This window comes from Hippocampus bargibanti, linkage group LG06 (genome assembly GCF_051943395.1).
Source record: "Hippocampus bargibanti isolate YZ-2025 linkage group LG06, ASM5194339v1, whole genome shotgun sequence".
In the NCBI taxonomy this organism is placed as follows: Eukaryota; Metazoa; Chordata; class Actinopteri; order Syngnathiformes; family Syngnathidae; genus Hippocampus; species Hippocampus bargibanti.
The window spans coordinates 3,629,760-3,647,491 of NC_142739.1; the positions used below are offsets into that span (position 1 = coordinate 3,629,760).

General features: G+C 41.0%; 1 protein-coding gene across 2 annotated transcripts; it reads left to right on the top strand.

The window, feature by feature from the left end:
* The first annotated feature begins 352 nt into the window (after window positions 1-352).
* tmem74 (transmembrane protein 74) lies at window positions 353-5,646 on the top strand. 2 transcript variants are annotated; one of them, XM_088999551.1, is made up of 2 exons: window positions 353-487; window positions 1,038-5,645. In XM_088999551.1, the coding sequence occupies exon 2, from the start codon at window positions 1,093-1,095 to the stop codon at window positions 1,939-1,941; it is 849 nt and encodes a 282-aa protein (XP_088855677.1). In that variant the 5' UTR covers window positions 353-487; window positions 1,038-1,092; the 3' UTR covers window positions 1,942-5,645. The 2 variants fall into 2 exon arrangements, with proteins under 2 accessions (XP_088855677.1, XP_088855678.1); XM_088999552.1 differs by having other exon boundaries at window positions 362-478; window positions 1,038-5,646.
* Window positions 5,647-17,732: the final 12,086 nt, after the last annotated feature.

Here is a 17,732-nt window from a genome sequence, read left to right on the forward strand (position 1 = left end):
TACCCTCTTCATACAAGGGTTCACCTTTATTAATTTTTATTTATGTATTTATAGATCAATTCTTTTGCTTGTTTGTGGAAAGTTAAATATGAATATTTGTAAATGTCTGCTGTTGTCATTGTGTTCTGTTCAGCTCAGCTGTGTCCACTAAAAGTTCTGCCATCTGGAAATATTGTGATTTCATCATATTATCATAAGAGGGTTAGAAGCCATTTTAAGTGGTGCACCCATTTTAATTGTGTTATTATATTTTAAAGTGGCCAGCCCGAAAATTGAGTCGTTGGCACCGGCTAGTGGCCGAAATGGTGAGGGCGGGTCTTACGAAAGCTCCAATCCATTCAACCCGCGACGTCACAGCTCGAAGCGGAGAGACAGCAGTTGAGGCGTAAGCACCCTTTTTGGCTAAATCTGCTTTCTGAGGCGTGGAGTTACCTGCTGTATGGCGTGGTACGGCCAGCGGCAACCGAAGGGATCCCGGGTAATCACGGTTGGTTTATTGATCAATGTTTTAACAATGTTTCGATGCAGGGATTGAAAAACGATGTACACAACGCAATTGTGTGCCATGCCGTCATGCAAATGCAGCAATGAAACTGTTTCATTGGGAATGATGTTTTTTGTTGATCAAATGAGATGATTTTTCAACCACTTCATCCTCACCAATGAGTTGTTTTATTTCATGTCATGTCTTGGTGTACATTGTAATCTGGTCACGGTTTATATCCGGGTTTGTAGTTGCGTGCTGGCAAGCGACTAGATCGTTAGAATATAGTTTAATCTCGGTTTAGGATGGACACACATCCCTCGTCTAACTGGATATAAAGGCTTTTGGCTCATTGTAAGCGTCTTTCAAGATGAGTCCGCGGATTTCTCTGATCAATTTCAAAGTGGCTTTTACGCAGTTCTGTCACTCATTTGTGTCCCTGTCCTCTATTCCCCTATAAAGCACATACATTTGCGCACAAATGCACCGCGGAAGTCTGGTTTATTCATCAAGGTTATCAATTGACGTGCACAATATTTGCCTGTCTCATTAGGGATGCTGTGCAGAATTACAGAAGTGGGAGGAACACGGAATGCGAGTGTGACCGAATGGCTTCTCCGGTGTTACCTTTGACAAGAGACGGTGAGAAGCAGCCACATTCTCGTGCCGTCTCGGACCGCCTCTTCGCTGTGCTGTCCGTCCGCAAGCAGGGCGAATCAACCGGAGGGGGGTCCCTCGGGGATACCGGCTGTAACCCAGCCCGGAGATGCCATGACAGGTGTCATTCAGCCGCGAGGCGCTCGGATGTCAAACTGCGTCCCTTTGGGGAGGAGAAAGTGCGGGTCTGCTGTGACGAGGACTTGGAGACATCTTTCACCTATATCGATGAAAACGTTAACCTGGCAATTGGCAGCCCACAGACAAGCTGTAAAAGTTCTCAAAAAAACGGCCGCAACTGTGAGTCGTGCTCAGAAACCGTACCGGAATTTTCCATCATGTCTGAGGATGATCTATCCTTTGTGGAGGCCTCGGGGTCCTCAGTGGACTACTGGTTTATAAGTGCAGTCACTTTTTTGGTGACGGGCATCTCTTTGGTGATCATCTCCTACACTGTGCCCCGGGATGTGGTCGTGGACAGGGACACCGTCTCGGCCAGGGAGATGGAGAAAATGGAACTGGAGAATGCGCGCATTGGAGCTCACCTGGACCGATGCGTCATAGCAGGATTATGCTTGTTGACGCTGGGAGGGGTCGTCCTCTCCACACTGCTCATGATCTCCATGTGGAAAGGAGAGATGTACAGGAGAAAAGTCATTGCGTATTCTAAACGTTCTGCCAAACTGTATGGTTCCATTAGCCTGAAAACAAAATCCAGTCCCAGTCACTCCTCTGCACACTTGTCAATTGAAGATATTGTGGAAAGTTTAAACGAGCAATGCACAGTTGGTGTCAAATAAAAGGCTTCACACTCAATGTCATCACATATTCACCTTGGATGTGGAAGTCTGCAATAGTTTAGTTCATGCTGTCCATTCTCAGAAAAAAGGCACATTTTCTACCCTGAACAGCCACTCACAGTCATTTAGTCCAAGTGAATGATATACATTTATATTTTATTCACAGATTATAGTGCTCAGTACATTTTCTTTTCATTTACGAGTTGGGTATAATGCAATTTGTTTTGACACATGGCATGAAAACAGGCCTGCTTCACAACGATACATAGAGTTACAGCAAATCAACATCTTAAGGAAATGAAAGAAACATGGACCGTGTGATTATTATTATTTCATGAAAAAACAGCCATAAATTATGATTATATCACATTAGTAATTACATTTCAGGTTAAGGCACTCGGTATAATGCATGCTGGTAGGGCCAAGAGCGCCGGTGCAAGTTCAGCTAGGAATACTCTGCACAAAACAACTACAAAACAATTGCAAGCTGGTAAATTACTTTCTTCTGCAACACCTGCAACACATTATTAATAACATCTTGTAGGCATCCATTTCCTATACCGCTTGTCCTCATAGATTTGCAAACAAGTTGGAACTGAACCAAGCTCATTTTGGTCAGGTCACCAATCAATAGTAGGGTGTGTATTGATTGACAAAATAAATTGTCTCAGTAACTTTCACATTTGTCAAAGTATTCAGTTAACCTATTGTGTTAACATGATTTTTTTTTAGGTGGGGTACGGTAGAATAAAAAAAAAACAGAAGAAGAGGGGGAGACAATTGTTGCTGTCTTGTGAATAACACAAATGTCCACATTTTCCATTTTGTGGATTTTTATGTTCATTGGATTTGTAAAATGCATATACACTATTAAGACCGGAGATGAGATTATAACTGAGAAACTGCCAGGCGAACGTCCTAACCACTAAACCACTAGACTGGGGATCTCCAACCTCGGCCCTCAAGAGCCGCTGTCATGCCTGCTTCCCAGCTCTCCCAGGAGCAACACATCATATTCAGGATCATTCTCATGCTGCCCCAGACTGGTTGGTGAGCTGATCACTTGAATCAGGTGTGTTGTAGCCAGGTCAGATAGAAAAAAAGAATCGCAGCGTTACCCTCTGGCCCGGAGTTGGAGATGCCTGCACTAGACCATTAACAACTTCTTAATACTTCTTTCTTCCTTCTTAAATCAATTGTGATGCTATGTAAAGCTATAGTCAAAGCCATTTGTCACATAATTCTGACCCTCACATTATTACAGCCCTCAAACATAATTTGGGAATCAGATAGTAGATGCAGCACTGCTTCATTTCATTCTCAGGGTAATTTATTTTTCATCTGATATACGGTACACATTAATGGCCTCTTGCAGAGCCAAATTATGAGCGGTGGGTGATGTTGTTTTGTTTGAATGTTGTGATTTAAGATAAGACAACATTTATTAGTCTCACAATGAAATGAAATTCACAGCTTCAAAGCTATGAAGGGAAGAAGTAGAAAAACAAAATATAGGAGCTACTATACAGGCTCTGCTGGCACTATCTTGAAGTCAAAATAACAAATTAATACGACACAACACATAAGACACAGAGAATCATTTAACCTAACCACATTTCTGCATCCTCTTTGTTGTATGAAGCGGTTATAGATGACAGAGGAGAGGGTCAAAGTGTCCTTTCACCAGTGGATCAGGGACATCATGCTGAAAATGTGCACACGTCTGCTACAAGCTAAACTTTGTTTCTCACAATTCAAGAGCATCTTTATATTTTGTGTAATGCATATAAATGTTTGCTGTTACTACTGAGGTATAAAACATGATAGAAATATACCACAATATGACTACTGCTCCTTTTGAGTTGACTTTTATAGCTTGGAAACCTTTGACTCCAATGAGTTAGCCCCATGGGTTTTATTGTAAATTTGTATCTTTAGGGATGGCTATAGACTCCTAATGTATCCTTATTTCTGACTGTGGACAGATTTTGCAGCGCAGACACGCTCCGAATAAATACTCCATAGACTATAAATATTGTATTTACTCCGAAAGCGGTCGTGGGTTTTTACCTTGTGAAATGTACTGTAACAAGATGTCAATTTATTTGTACGACTGCTGATGATAGTAATGAAACATGGCTGAATTACTGTTGTTTAGAGCGGTGGTTTTACTACACATTACTTGATTTCTTGAGTGCAAAGAAAAGAGGCGTTAATTGACACTGATTTGTTGGTTTGTTCAAGTGGATGACAACATGGTGCCTAATTAACCAGTTGCTTCAATTTAGTGATTATCTAGTACGGTCAATAACTGACACTGATCATAACTTACTGACACTGATCATAACTGTCACCCTAGGTTACAAAACTAGTGAAAAGCAAGCTAACTAAATTGTCACAAACACTACACTAGAAGGCCTTTTGGTCTAACGGAAATCTTGGAGAGCTTTTGTTTATTATTAAGGATGTATTCATTTTTAATGAGAAGCTTCTGAACCTCAAAATCATACACATATACATTTCAGAGAGTAGCCAGAGTCCCCAGAGTGGAAGTCAGTCTTGTAAGAGGTACACTCTGTGGGATATTCTGCTCAGTGTTGTGCAAGGTAATATCCAGTGACAGTTCATCTCTGGTGCAGTGCTATGCTAAGCCAGTAAGCACAGCTTCAGCTTGTGCATCTGAGCCAAAGCTCCAAGTCGCTTTGACTCAACTCAGCAATTTGACTGCATTGGACCGCTCTCCCATGCACTGTGCACACTCCTCTGCTCTGTGTTGATCTTGTGAGCCTCTCTTTACAATGCTGCTATTCCTGCTCTATGGGTAATACATCATCGTCTGTGGCCCTTTGTCACTGCAAAGATGCACCGTAATGTTTATCGAATGTTTTGGAATTGGGCCCTGGATGTCGCCAGCAGCCTGAGTATCATTTGAAAGCTGATTAGCGTTTTTCCTCGATGGAATCTCTCTCTGTCACCCATGTCCACAGTAGGATGGTGATATTCACCAAATTTATAAACGGCAAAGTGTAAACTTTGGCTACAATATAATTTGGTGAAAGAAATAAATTAATGAATGTAAAAAAAAAAATCCAAATGAGGTGGAACGTTGAAGTTTGTTGATGAGCAATGCCAAGCCGAGGAAGATTAAAATCAACATTTGTGGAGATTGTGTGTGAAAAAAAAGCATTGTCAGATAACGATCGAAGGTGACACAAATACTTATGTTCGTGTGAGAAACGTGGTAGTCACTCACCCGCCCACTCAGATTTTGAATGAACATATAAGTCAATATTTTAAGGACATTATGAAATGCAGAATATTGTAGTTAAACAATGCACATGTTTTGTCTGTCTTACCTACTGATGCTGCTCAAATCGTTGCATTCGTGTGTGCCAGCATGAAATAAACAATGCCAGAAGATGCCTCTGTGTGTTTGCGCGCGCATGTGTGTGTGTGTGAGTGTGTGTGTTGGGGGGCAGCACACTGTTAGGCTCATAAATCATGTATGGACATGAAAATCATTTTCATTAATTCATCTCAAAAGAGAATCTTGAAATGTTTCAGTGTATGATTCGTCCCCATTCTGCCCAAATGGCTCGAGTTGATTGAATTTAGATTATGCGAGGCATTTTTCATGACATCTTTTCCACATGACATGGTTTGACCTCTCATAATGACATACAGCCTGCTTAGAGTCATTTCTTCAGTATCCAAATAACCAACAGTACAGTTTCAAATACTGCACATTACACCAAGAATACTTTTATAAAGTAAAACTAAATAAAATTAGCATTGAGTTTTCATTTTGCAGTCTTTGTCTCAAATTGTTAATTTTTTTCTCAAAATTTGACACACAAAGCCGCATAATGTAAAACAATGTATGCCCATTTGCTCAAAAAACAATTACGGTACATAAAAATAAATACATCATGTGTGTTCGTATTCACAGCCTTTGCTTACCCGTTGATTATCCCAGAGGTGTTTTATCATCTTAATTGGAGCCGACTTTGGAAAAGTCAACTGACTGAAACATCATTACAAGAGGGACAACTGTATCTACTTTATGTTAAGCCCTGCAGTTAAGTCTTTGTCAGAGTACAAACCGACTTTGAGCCAAAAAAATGTCTGAAGACCTGTAAGACGATTGTCTTGAAGCATAGATCAAGGGATTTGTGTAAAGAAAGATTGCTGCTCTTTGAGCACAGTGGCCTGCAGACTCGTTCAGACCAAGTTGGAATGATCACGTAAATTCAAATTTCTGCATGATTTCAAGCATTATACAAGCTCTTACAGATGCATCTGAGAGAGCTATTTGGCGTATATCACTGAAAAGCCAGATTAGTTCAGGTCACTTGAAGTGACCTGAGTCAGGTCACTTTGCAAAAGGTTGCAAAGATGTTGACAAACCGTTTTTCTTGTCAGCAAGAAATGTTCAAAGTACATATTTTTAGCCTGTTAAGCGTCGGTGTACTAGCGCATTCTTAATTCTTAATTCAAAAAGTGTCTTTGAATTACTCTAGTACTGCAGCAAAATCTTTGAAACTTGTATTGTACTTGAATGTTTCAGTAGAAATATACAATTTGGGTTCACTGTTATCTTATGAGCAAGAAACATTCCTGATTAACGAAAGAACATTGTCATGTTCAGATTCGGCAGCAGGTGGTGTGTTTGTCTCCTCATTATTCATCAAGTATTTAAGAATGTAATTCGGAGATTGGATTGAATTTTGCAATTTCGTTAATGTGCATTTTCTGGTCAATATTGACCAGCGCTTTGAGTTTCTTATCGGTGCGTAGTGACAAAGACAAAAAATCTCTTTTTTTATGGTTTGTTATTGTTTATGTCTTCTGTTTGGGGATCCAGCTAGTTTCTTTGCTCCAAATGAAGTGAGACATCTCTTCACATCGTTTGTGCGTTACAAATTGTGGGGGGATATATGCAGAGATTTGCATGAAGCGACAGCTTTTAATTGCCAAGCTCCATCGAATTTCCAGTGGTTTTACGCATAATCTCCTTATCCTTGAGCAGTGTATCACCATACATGCCCTATTGATATTTGCTTGGTTCCTCTGTAAACCAATCTGTTAAGGTAAGCAGAACCTTCACCCGGCAGCTGCCATCAGCAAATTTCCCAAAGGTGTAATAATACACCTTGACAATGTTAATACAGTACACCGTGTGTGTGTGTGTGTGTGTGTGTGTGTGTGTGTGTGTGTGTGTGTGTGTGTGTGTGTGTGTGTGTGTGTGTGTGTGTGTGTGTGTGTGTGTGTGTGTGTGTGTGCGTGTGTGTGTGTTTGCATCCATGTGTGTGTTTGTGTATCTGCTTGTGTATCTGCAAGAGGGTGCGTGTGTTGTACCTTTGTGCATGCACAGGTTTTACAACTCACCTTCAAGGGCTGCTGACTCTGAAAATGTGTTTGGGTTCCAAATTGAGTCTGACATTGGAAGGAAAATGGGCTTTTGTCTCAAGTGTCACAAAAGAGATTAAATAAAATAGCTATGAAAATAGGAGTGCATATTTGCACATTTCATAAAGAATCGAGATGGCCTGTGCCATGAGGGGTCACCACAGAGTGTCGTCATCTACTTCATCCTACTCTCTCATATCTTCCCTCAAGACATTCATCAACATTCTGTTCGGTCTTCCTCTTGCCCTCTTTCTTGGGAGCTCTGTACGACTGATACACTCATTATCTCTCCCTGGGATCGTCCAAATTCTAAGATGGCTCTCTGGAACTTTTTTCCCTCAAAATATTTGAATTTCTAATCCTATCCTAAAGAAAATCCAAACATCTTCATTTCTGACAACTCAATCTCTTTGTTTGTCATTCCTTCAGATCCACTGTGTCTTTTCCATAAATCACACTGTAAACCCGAACAGTACTACTGACTCAAAGTCATTGAGGTCAGTCAACTCAAAAGCCGATTTTTAGTTTCAAAAACTCAAACGTTTTGAGTTTTTGAATGAGTCCTGCGTTTTTAATTTGCAGTAGATCAATACTTTTGAGTTCATGGCAATCGTTTATGCAAACATTTTGAGTTCACGGCAACTATCACGAGGTGATAAAAAGTTATGTTTGTGTCGGCGAAGGTCTGAGAATAATCGTCAAATGGGTGTTAAATTAAGTTTCATATGAACTTCAAAAGTTATAAGGGTCACCCGAAATGTGCCACACAGATGCTGCAACGCCAGCAGGTTGGTGCTTTGAGTTAACTTTGTTTTAAACGGCAGCACAATAAATCATGCTAATTCAACGTGCAACAGTTGTGCTGCCGTTTTAAAAAGGCACTAAGTAAATATAATGCTAGCCAAATGAAATATCACTCTGTACAATTGGTGTAGTTTTAAATGGTCATTCATGTGTAAACATAAAACTTTTTAAATGTATTTTTGAAACTGCAAACACCATTTCTCAAACTGCAAACACCTGACTGGCTTGATGGCATCATTTAATCTGGTAAATTAGATTATTTATTCAATTTAAAAAGTAAACATGGATCAGGGTGTTAAATTAAATGATTACATTTGTTGTCTGTTTTTTCTATTCAACCTTTTCGCCCCAGGGTGGAAATTGAGTAACACCACCATTATCTAAGGTATGTTTACATTTTTATTAATGCTACATGATTAATTACCCGAATCATATTAAAAATAATACATGTATGTATTTTTTATATTGAACAGAATTTTACCTAAACTTAATTCTCCATAGGCCACTGTATTGGGTTTGAGATGCTGAAGACAAGTACTGCAATGTTAAGCTCCTGTCGCTTTCCCCAAATTAAAACTAGGCTTTTATCTCCACTTGCTTTTTATAAAAGTACTGCATGATATACACGAGACGCAGTCTGGCCCTTCGTGCTCTCCATGCATACCTACGAGAAGATGACTCACAGTTCTTCAAAACATGCAATGTATGTATTGCCTGACTTAACACAAATGTCTATTGATGTATTTTGCAGTGGGAAGAGGATCCAGACATTGAAAACATTCCTGTCGCACTTGACAACTAGCGCCATCTTGTTTAACCCCAACAGCATTTCTGTTGTGATAGAAGATGGCATTATTGTGAGATGTCTCCCCAGGTTGGCTGATACACACCTCCTCTTGTTTGGTTTAATGTATGCACTGCATTTAGATTCTCCCAAAAAATTAACACATTCACCTTCATTCAGAAAATACTGCTGTGTCTTGATGATAACAGACCACTCAAACCACGCCTGCTAAATTTGAAAAATGCTTTGTTCCGCAATATTGAAGGCACCAGTGCCTCCAATATTACGGAACAAAGCAACACTGGATAAGTAATTTCATAGTTTTACTCTGCTTTGTATACCTAAACATTGATGTACTGTTTGTGACTGATTTTCTATTCATAATTTGATGTGTAAACTTGGATTCCACCAAAATGTCTTTTTTCATTTCATGAATACTGTTTGTTTTTAGTAAGTTTTACTTTGATTTGCACCTTATAACGAGTATATTGAAATGTATTCTCTTGTATTTATTCAAGTATATGCTTGTCAAAGAATTTATTTTTTTAACAGAACAGCAGAGTATAATTTGTTGTTTTTTTCTGTTTTGTTTTGTTGTGTTTATTTCACATCTTTATCACGATGTTGTGTTAATTACTAAAAAAGAACTGTTCAGGGGTTTATTTGTTGTTTTGGTACGTGGACATGCTGTGCATTTGATACTGTTATCATGAATGTTTTATCAAAGGTTGTTTTAAACCTAAATAAAAAAATGTGGACTGAAACAGACATGTGAGGTGGGTTTTTGTTTTTAGACATAGAAGGCAAATGTAAGTACAGTATACATGAATATATTTTTTCATGTGACATTATACATTTGAGTTGGTTACGCTGAAATATGAAACCTAATTTTAACTTAAAAATTAAGATAACAAGAAAATATTAAAGTAAACTGAAAGTACATCTTTTAAGTTCATTCAAACTCATAACATTTATGTTCAAACAAACTCATAACATTTAAGTTCAGTCAAACTCAAATTTATTTCCACTACTCAAAAATTTTGAGTAAACTGCACTAAAAAATATTGACGTAATCAGTTGCCATAATTTTTTTGAGTACTTTCAACTTGTTGGGTTTTACAGTGTGCACCATTCTCTCATAAACTTAATCCTCACCAAGACTATCACGTAACACCCTTGACAGTTTTTGATAGAGTGCTTATGCACATTAGTAAACATATTACGTTATTTCATGCTTAGATTAGTAAACATATTATGTTATTCCATGTTTAGCTTAGTACATACTATGATTATTGCATGTTTAATCTAGTTTACATGGCATTATCAAGTTTATTAGTTCAATAGTTGTTGCAAGAGGCAACAACTCCAGATTTCAGTCTAAGGTCCTCCCAACACTGAGTTGTTCGTAGCCGATTGGACGGAAGATCGAGTTGTCCGTAGCTGATTGGACAACAGATCGCTTCTGTGTACGTTCAACAACTAGTCGGAGCGGGAGCTCTTCACTTCTCTTTGTGATCTTTGTTTGTGTGCTCCTGCCTTCGCTCCTGCCGAGACGAGAGAAGTGCTTTTTCTGTCTCACTAGAATAAAGTAGTTTTTTGTTCACCATCTATCGTCGTCACTGATATTTTTATCAGAGAACTTCGTTGAACACCGAACCAAGAAGAGAAACAAGAATTTGAAACTGCACCCGTCCTGACCCGCTTGCATCAGTTTCTTCACCATCTTATCAGTCAACATTGGTCTTGATTGTTGACCCCAAGATTTTGAAGTTTTCTTCCTTACGGTCCACTTTTTTTTCTTTCACAGACATATATTCGGCCTTATATCTAATTTTCAGCGTATGTCTTCCTCATTCATTTCTACACCCGTTTCTTTCTTTTTCTGCAGAACACATTTGCTGTCATCTGCAAACATCATGATCCATCGCAAATCCAGTCTCAGCTCACCTGTCAGTTTATTCATCACTCATGCAAAGAGGAAGAGGCTGAGAGCTGATCCCTGACGGAGCCAAATCTCGACCAAGAAACATCTGTCACACAGAAAGCACAACTTTCAACTGTTCTGCTACCCGCACACGTTCTGTACTGTTGTTTTCTTCTACTCCAGAATTCCTCGTGCAGTATCACAGTTCCTATTTGGGTCCCCAGTCGTAGGTTTTCTTGAGATAAATGGACACACTGCAGTCCCTACTGACCTTCTCTGGACTTTGCTTCCAGCAGCCTCAAGGGAAATAATTAATCTTTAGTAGTGTTCCTTGGCATGAAACATGAATCTTGCCCACAAAAACTCAGCTGTGCCCTGAGTCGAACTTCCACTACTCTTTCCCATAACTTAAGTGTGTATCTCATCAACTTTATTCCTGGATAACAAATGTACACATTGACTTGTTCTTGAAAATGGACAACAGCACACTCCCTTCCTCAGGCCTCTGCGCACCCTCTTGACTTCAACTGAACAACCTGGTCAACATCTCCACCACGGAGAATGTATCCAACAAGAAAAAAAGAACAACTGGAAATTCTCGCTTTCAAATTGATAATGTCAGAGAGTGGTAATAGATGAAAACAGAGTTCCTGATGCTTTGGTTTCCTCATTCTGGTGCATGAGCAAAATATTAGCTCTTGTGCTCAAATGTTTTCATTGTAGCTCATGTTGAAAGCTACCCTGACAGTAGTTTCTATGCGACCTCTAAGTAACACGATATAATGTCAACCGAAACCTAAATAAGAAATATATTCTTGAGCAACTAAGTGTTTATTGGCTAAATGCGAAGATTTCTTGTCCTCCGACAACTAGCGACAAAACTCCAGAGGGCTTCTGCATCCCGCCAAGAAACATTTAACTCATTTGACCACAAAACCACAACCTGCGTGACAGGTTAATTTATCTCAAATGTTTTTTCTTGCGACCGAGAAATAATATACAGTGAGACTGTGGCGTCACCGGTGCGCACCGCAGCATTAATGTCTTTCAATTCCTTGATCTCCTTGATGTGCGTCTCACCCTGATGCATATCACACGTTTGAAAATGGTATAAAAGCAGCTGTCGTGGGACAGAGAGGATCAGACTCATCTCGGACTCACAGACTCAAAGAGACTTGCAAAGCCCCGCACAGGCACGCCCGGGCGTCGGACGGACATCACGGCACGACTTGCTCGACTCCACGCCACGATCAAGCTCTGCGCGTCACCTGCCTGGGAGATCTAACAACGAACCTACTTACAAATAAAGATAACCATCAAACTCTTTATTGGCGAGCCAGCCAAGAGGATTTTTCCCTCATCCTCAGCCCAATCAACTCTCCAAATGGAAAGAACCAGATTTCCCAGCCGCCCTTGAACCCGCATCTTCACAGCAAGACCCCTCGAGTCGAGCTACCGATGGGCCGCCACCACCCATGAAACCTGCCGCACCCTGATGGCCAACACCGTCCAATTCGCCTGGCGACTCTGCAACTAACTGCATCGTTTATGTCCACGATCGGACATCGTATATGTCCACGATCGGACATCGCTTATATCCACGATCAGACTTCGGGAAGACACTTCATGGCCGACGCTTCATGGCCGACTCGGCTGCCGACGTCAGCATGCTTCCTCAGCGTCCTGCAGAGCGCCATGGAAGCGCGATCAATGCCACCGTCGCCGATGACCGGCCTGTCCGTGCCCGGCAGTATGACCAACCCCACGCTCCCTGTCCTCACACTCCCTCATCGATTCCCCGACTCGACCAACCCCAGGTGAACGACTCCGCGGTGAGAAGACCTTCCGGAATCGACTCGACGGCCGCGAGGAAAGTTTCCATTGATCGACTCAAACTGGCAGTCGTAGAGCACACGTTGCGCGTGCTCCCGTACAACGACTTCAGGCACCACGAAACTTTCTCGGCACCCTCCCGACCGACGCCTGCCATGCCCGGTGAGCGACCGTCATCGTGCCTGACCTCTTCGTGTCGCAGAATGACTTTTATTTTTTATTTTTCCTTCATCGCTTTCACCGACTTCGGATCCAGGAGGGGAGCCCTGTGGCCTCACCGGTGCGCACCGCAGCTTTAATGTCTTTCAATTCCTTGATCTCCTTGATGTGCGTCTCACCATGAGCGGCATTTTCGGACTGTTCATGGAAAATACGACATTGACTTCCCGCCGAAAAGCCAGCTGTGAAAGAGAACGGTGGACGAACTAAAATCCCAGTTGTCCGGACAGCAGTCATTTTTCACTCAACGCCACCGAAGCATCGTTCCGGGTGAGTCACGCCATCGTTAAAAACAATAAGTCCTTCCAAGACGGAGAGATGGTAAAAGAAGCATTCATTGAAGCAGCTGACTCATTGTTCAGAGATAGTATCTTCAATCAAAGCTCTGCAGCTGTCAAGACATACAGTTACATGGCGCTGTGAAGCCATGGCTGAGGATTTAACCCAGTAAATGTGGAAAGACGTCGGAGATTGTGAGTGTTCTCACTGCTGAAGTCCAGGGCTCATGGACAGTTCAGTAACTTACTCACACAGGAAAAGTACCCCAACATGAGGAAATGTGCTATCTCCTTGACTGCATTATTCGACTCCACTTATTTATGTCAGTCAGCCTTTTCCTACATGAAGATCATTAAGTCCAAATACCGTTCCACCATTAATGATGAACATTTGGAAATGTGCTTGAGGCTGGCTGTCAGCAGCTACTGTCCGGACTATGCACCCCTGGCTGATTCAATTCAGTGCAAGTCATCAAAGTATCATTGCAGGAATTTCTGAAAAATTACAGAGTCCTTTGGCAACACAAAATTCCTACTTATTTCAAACCGATAAACACGTTAAGGCAAAAATTAGTGCATCCAAAAGATAGGCTACCAAATGAAAAACAAAGTAATGTAGTTTATTCAATACATTGTAAGAATGAAAATTGTAAAGAGCAGTACATTGGGGAGACTCAACAAATTCTCAAAAAAAGACCTTATCAACATCGCAAGGATAATAAAAGTGGGCCTCAATCGGCATTACATTTGCACCTAAAAGCTAGCAACCACTCATTTGACGACAATGAGGTTAAAATCTTAGCGAATTAACATACATGGTTTGAAAGGGGGGTAAAAGAAGTGATTCTTATAAAACAACAAAATCCTTCATTAAACCGGTCTGGTGGGGTGAAGTTCAATTTGGATCGTTCATACAATAGCCTGCTTAGGCAAAACAGGTTAGGCAACACCCGTAATGCTGATGAGGTGATACCGGTGGGAGTGGGGCAAATAGGCCAGTCGTTAGTCAGGAATGTAGGAACAATCAGTGGGGCCACAGGGAGTGGTCCTCGGCTGGTGGTACTCCCTCCATTTGGAGGGAGTGTTTGGGCCGTAAATACTAAACCTAAAGGATTAAAGGACAACCGACGCCCCCCGGACAAGTTATGTCCATAATTTGTAAAATCACTTCAAATGACTTCGACTGAGCGTATTTTGCAAAGATTCCACAGCATATAGCTGTAGTTTACGTTTTAAGACTTGCGCTGAATATTCATGAAGTCTTGTTTTAGAATTGATGACGATCCCCATGTGACGTCACGTTAGGACCGCCCCTGACCAAGAACGCGACACACAATGCATTTTGCGGTACTTTGTTTAGTCTGAAAACTTCGTGTTGATCCGTGTTGATGGCAAAATTAGAAGGAAAACACATAAATAACGCGATGGTGAATCGTTGTGTGTTGCACCAAGACAACTATTTGATATTCGCTGACACAAATTCCCAGCTGACAAATCAGCCCATTTCCAAAGGAGCTTGGGCGCCATCTTCTGCATTTTCTGGGCGCTAAATTGGAGTCCAAACACCTCAAAATGAGACGGAAGGACTTCTTTAATCAATTAAAAACATTTATGCTTTCCTCTTCAGAACTATTTGAATCATATTCATAACTGGATGAGTAACAAGAAAGCATCTTCTCTGAATCTGAAGCCATTGTTTTGATTCTCGAGCAAGGCAAGACGTCTTGGCGTGACGTCACGAACAAGGGGGTGGGACCTTCTGAAACTGGCCATTTCCAGATTCATTTTGAAGTCATTTTTATTTGTGTTTTTCATTTGACTAAAAATATCAGCCTGCCTGTTTTGGGTATTGTAGATGCTATAAAACGTTTTTCTGATGTCAGTGGGGGAAAAAAAATGGTGCCGGTTGTCCTTTAAATGTCGTGTGTACAAACCTTATAGCACAGTATGTACACTACAACCCAATTTATTAACTGTCTTTCAAATGTGAAAAATATCCTTAATCAGTTAATACATTTGTCTCATGGAATATGCAAGATATGACGTTTACATACTATTTCGCAGATACTTGAAGGAGGAAATAGAAATAGATTAAAATAACATATGCACTGTGATTTATTAAGATTACATCTGTTTTTAATAAGTTTCCATGAAGGGTTAAAGTTAAAGAAATCAACATTTATTGAAAAATGGAATCACTTTCAACATTCAAAACATATTACACAATGAAATATTCAAGCTCAATAATACCTACTGTTAAATTCCGCAAAATCATGGATGGTTTGTCCTGACCGCGCGCTCTACAAACTCTCCACGGACGCCCTCTCGCCTTCACGCGCTAACAATACACGTGTACCGTCGCCGAGCACATAGACATCGGCTACCTGCTGTTGAAATTTGCATACTCGGCACGGCAGCCAATCAGAAGCCTGCTTCTTTCTTCCGGACTTTCGCAATCGTTCTAAGGTCAATCATTTGCATATCAATTTCCAAAATAGATGCACAGAACCTCAAACCAGAAGAAAGATTCAAAAGAAGCTAACAACATATATGACGCTACAAAACGTAAATTTACATTAAACAGTGACTGTAAACTGTGCATTAGATCAAAGGAGCATGCGCGCTGCTGCAAGTCAGTCTGATGAGAGCCTACGACAGCCACACATGTCAATTGCCTTCTCCCTCCAACCAACACAGCCGTCCTAATAAAGAACCTCAACTCTATCCAGAAGTTGTATCATTTACCGAACCCGCTTACACAAAGCAACACAAGACTTATGAAAGGGGCTTAGTGGCTTGTAGCAAGCAATGCAAACGTTGCATTGTTCACCATGATGACAAATGACTACTGCAGCAAAATCTACACTGTAGATTTGGCGTATTGCTTCTGCCCTATTTAGTAACGCAGGGGTGGCCAACCAATCAGAGTCTAAGAGCCACATTTTTTACTGTTACTGCAAAGAGCCACATCAAGATGGCGGTGCGTGAACACGCAGCGGCTCCCGGCTCCCCGGCTCCCCTCTCTCTCCCGTCAAATTGGCGTTTTTGTGTTTATTATGTTTGTTAAAGTCATTATAAGTGCCTTGCACGCTGGGTCCGATTGCACAGTAATTTCATCTGTGCTGTATGCCATGCATATGAGCATATTCGACAATAACGCTGACTTTGATAAACATGGGCACACATGAACACTCCATCGCCCCATCCCTCACACACACCGACCTCTGCTCAGACAGATTTATTATAAGTATCACCTTTTAAATACAAAATCAGCAAATACATTGGAAATTGACTCTGAGAGTACTAAAACCACAGGCAACAAAGAACACTGTCTTTCCACACACAAACTCATTAAAACCAAGTCCACAAACAAAAATGTAATAATTGACAATAGTTTGCATGTTGCTTAGTGGGACTTCTGGAATTCTTTGTCTTGAACAATCCTCATTAAATATGGCTTGCATTCTGTTGTTGCCACTCGAAGCAATTCTTTTACATGAGTGTCAGTCAGAACCGATCGATGCTTTGATTTCACATGTTTCAGGGTAGAAAACACAGACTCGCAGACGTATGTTGACCCAAACATTGACAGTATCTTAAGCGCAGCCGGTTTGACATTGGGGTATTTTTCCATTGGCACGCATTTCCAGAACTCAATGGTCCCTTCGCTTAAAGCAGGTTTCAATTGATCTTCCTTACAAAGATCGATCATCTCTAACTCAGCCGCAGCTTCATCTGTGACTAGCGGGGCTTTCAAACAGTCCGTCTCCGCATTAAACGGGTCGACAAGGAACGTAATCTGCGGCCTTTTCAGTTGTAGATCACGGAATCGGGTCACAAGTTTTCGTGCAAATTTTCAACCAGTGTTGCATATCTGGCTCGTTTCTTATCCAGGGTATCGGTGGTGACTTGCCCGCTGGCTTTTAGCAGAGTGCAAAAATGTGTTAAATCTCCCTTTTGAATATGCGCCCTGAACAGCTTCAGTTTGTTGACAAACGCAAACACACTTTGCACCAAGTCAGGCAGAATTTTTGACTTACCCTGCAGGTTAAGGTTCAGTTTGTCCAAGTGACACTGCATGTCGACCAAAAAAGCTAGATCCATAATCCACTCGTGGTTGCTTTGTAAATTTTCGGAAAAAAATTATCTGCTTTTCAGTCTGAGTTTTTAAAGTGACCAACTTGTGCTTGCGAAGTTCAGTCCCTTTGGGGAATTCTTGGTCGATGTTCGCGTGGAGTGAGCTGAAGTGGCGCTGAAGATTTGACGCTTTGAAATGTGCCAATGACGCCTGACATATAAGGCAGAATGGCTTGCCCTTACGCTCAACCAAAAAATATAAACTCTCCCACTCTGTTAAAAACGTCCTGTGTTCGTCTTCATATTTTCGTTTTGCTGTGCATTTTTTTCCCTGCCATTTTGAGAGCGAACTTGACGCAAATGAATTGTTTACGTTGAAAACAATTTGTGTCGAGTCTCTGATTGGTTGGCCACCTGTGGTTTACGACATAAATGATTGATTTTCATCACACGCATATGCGTG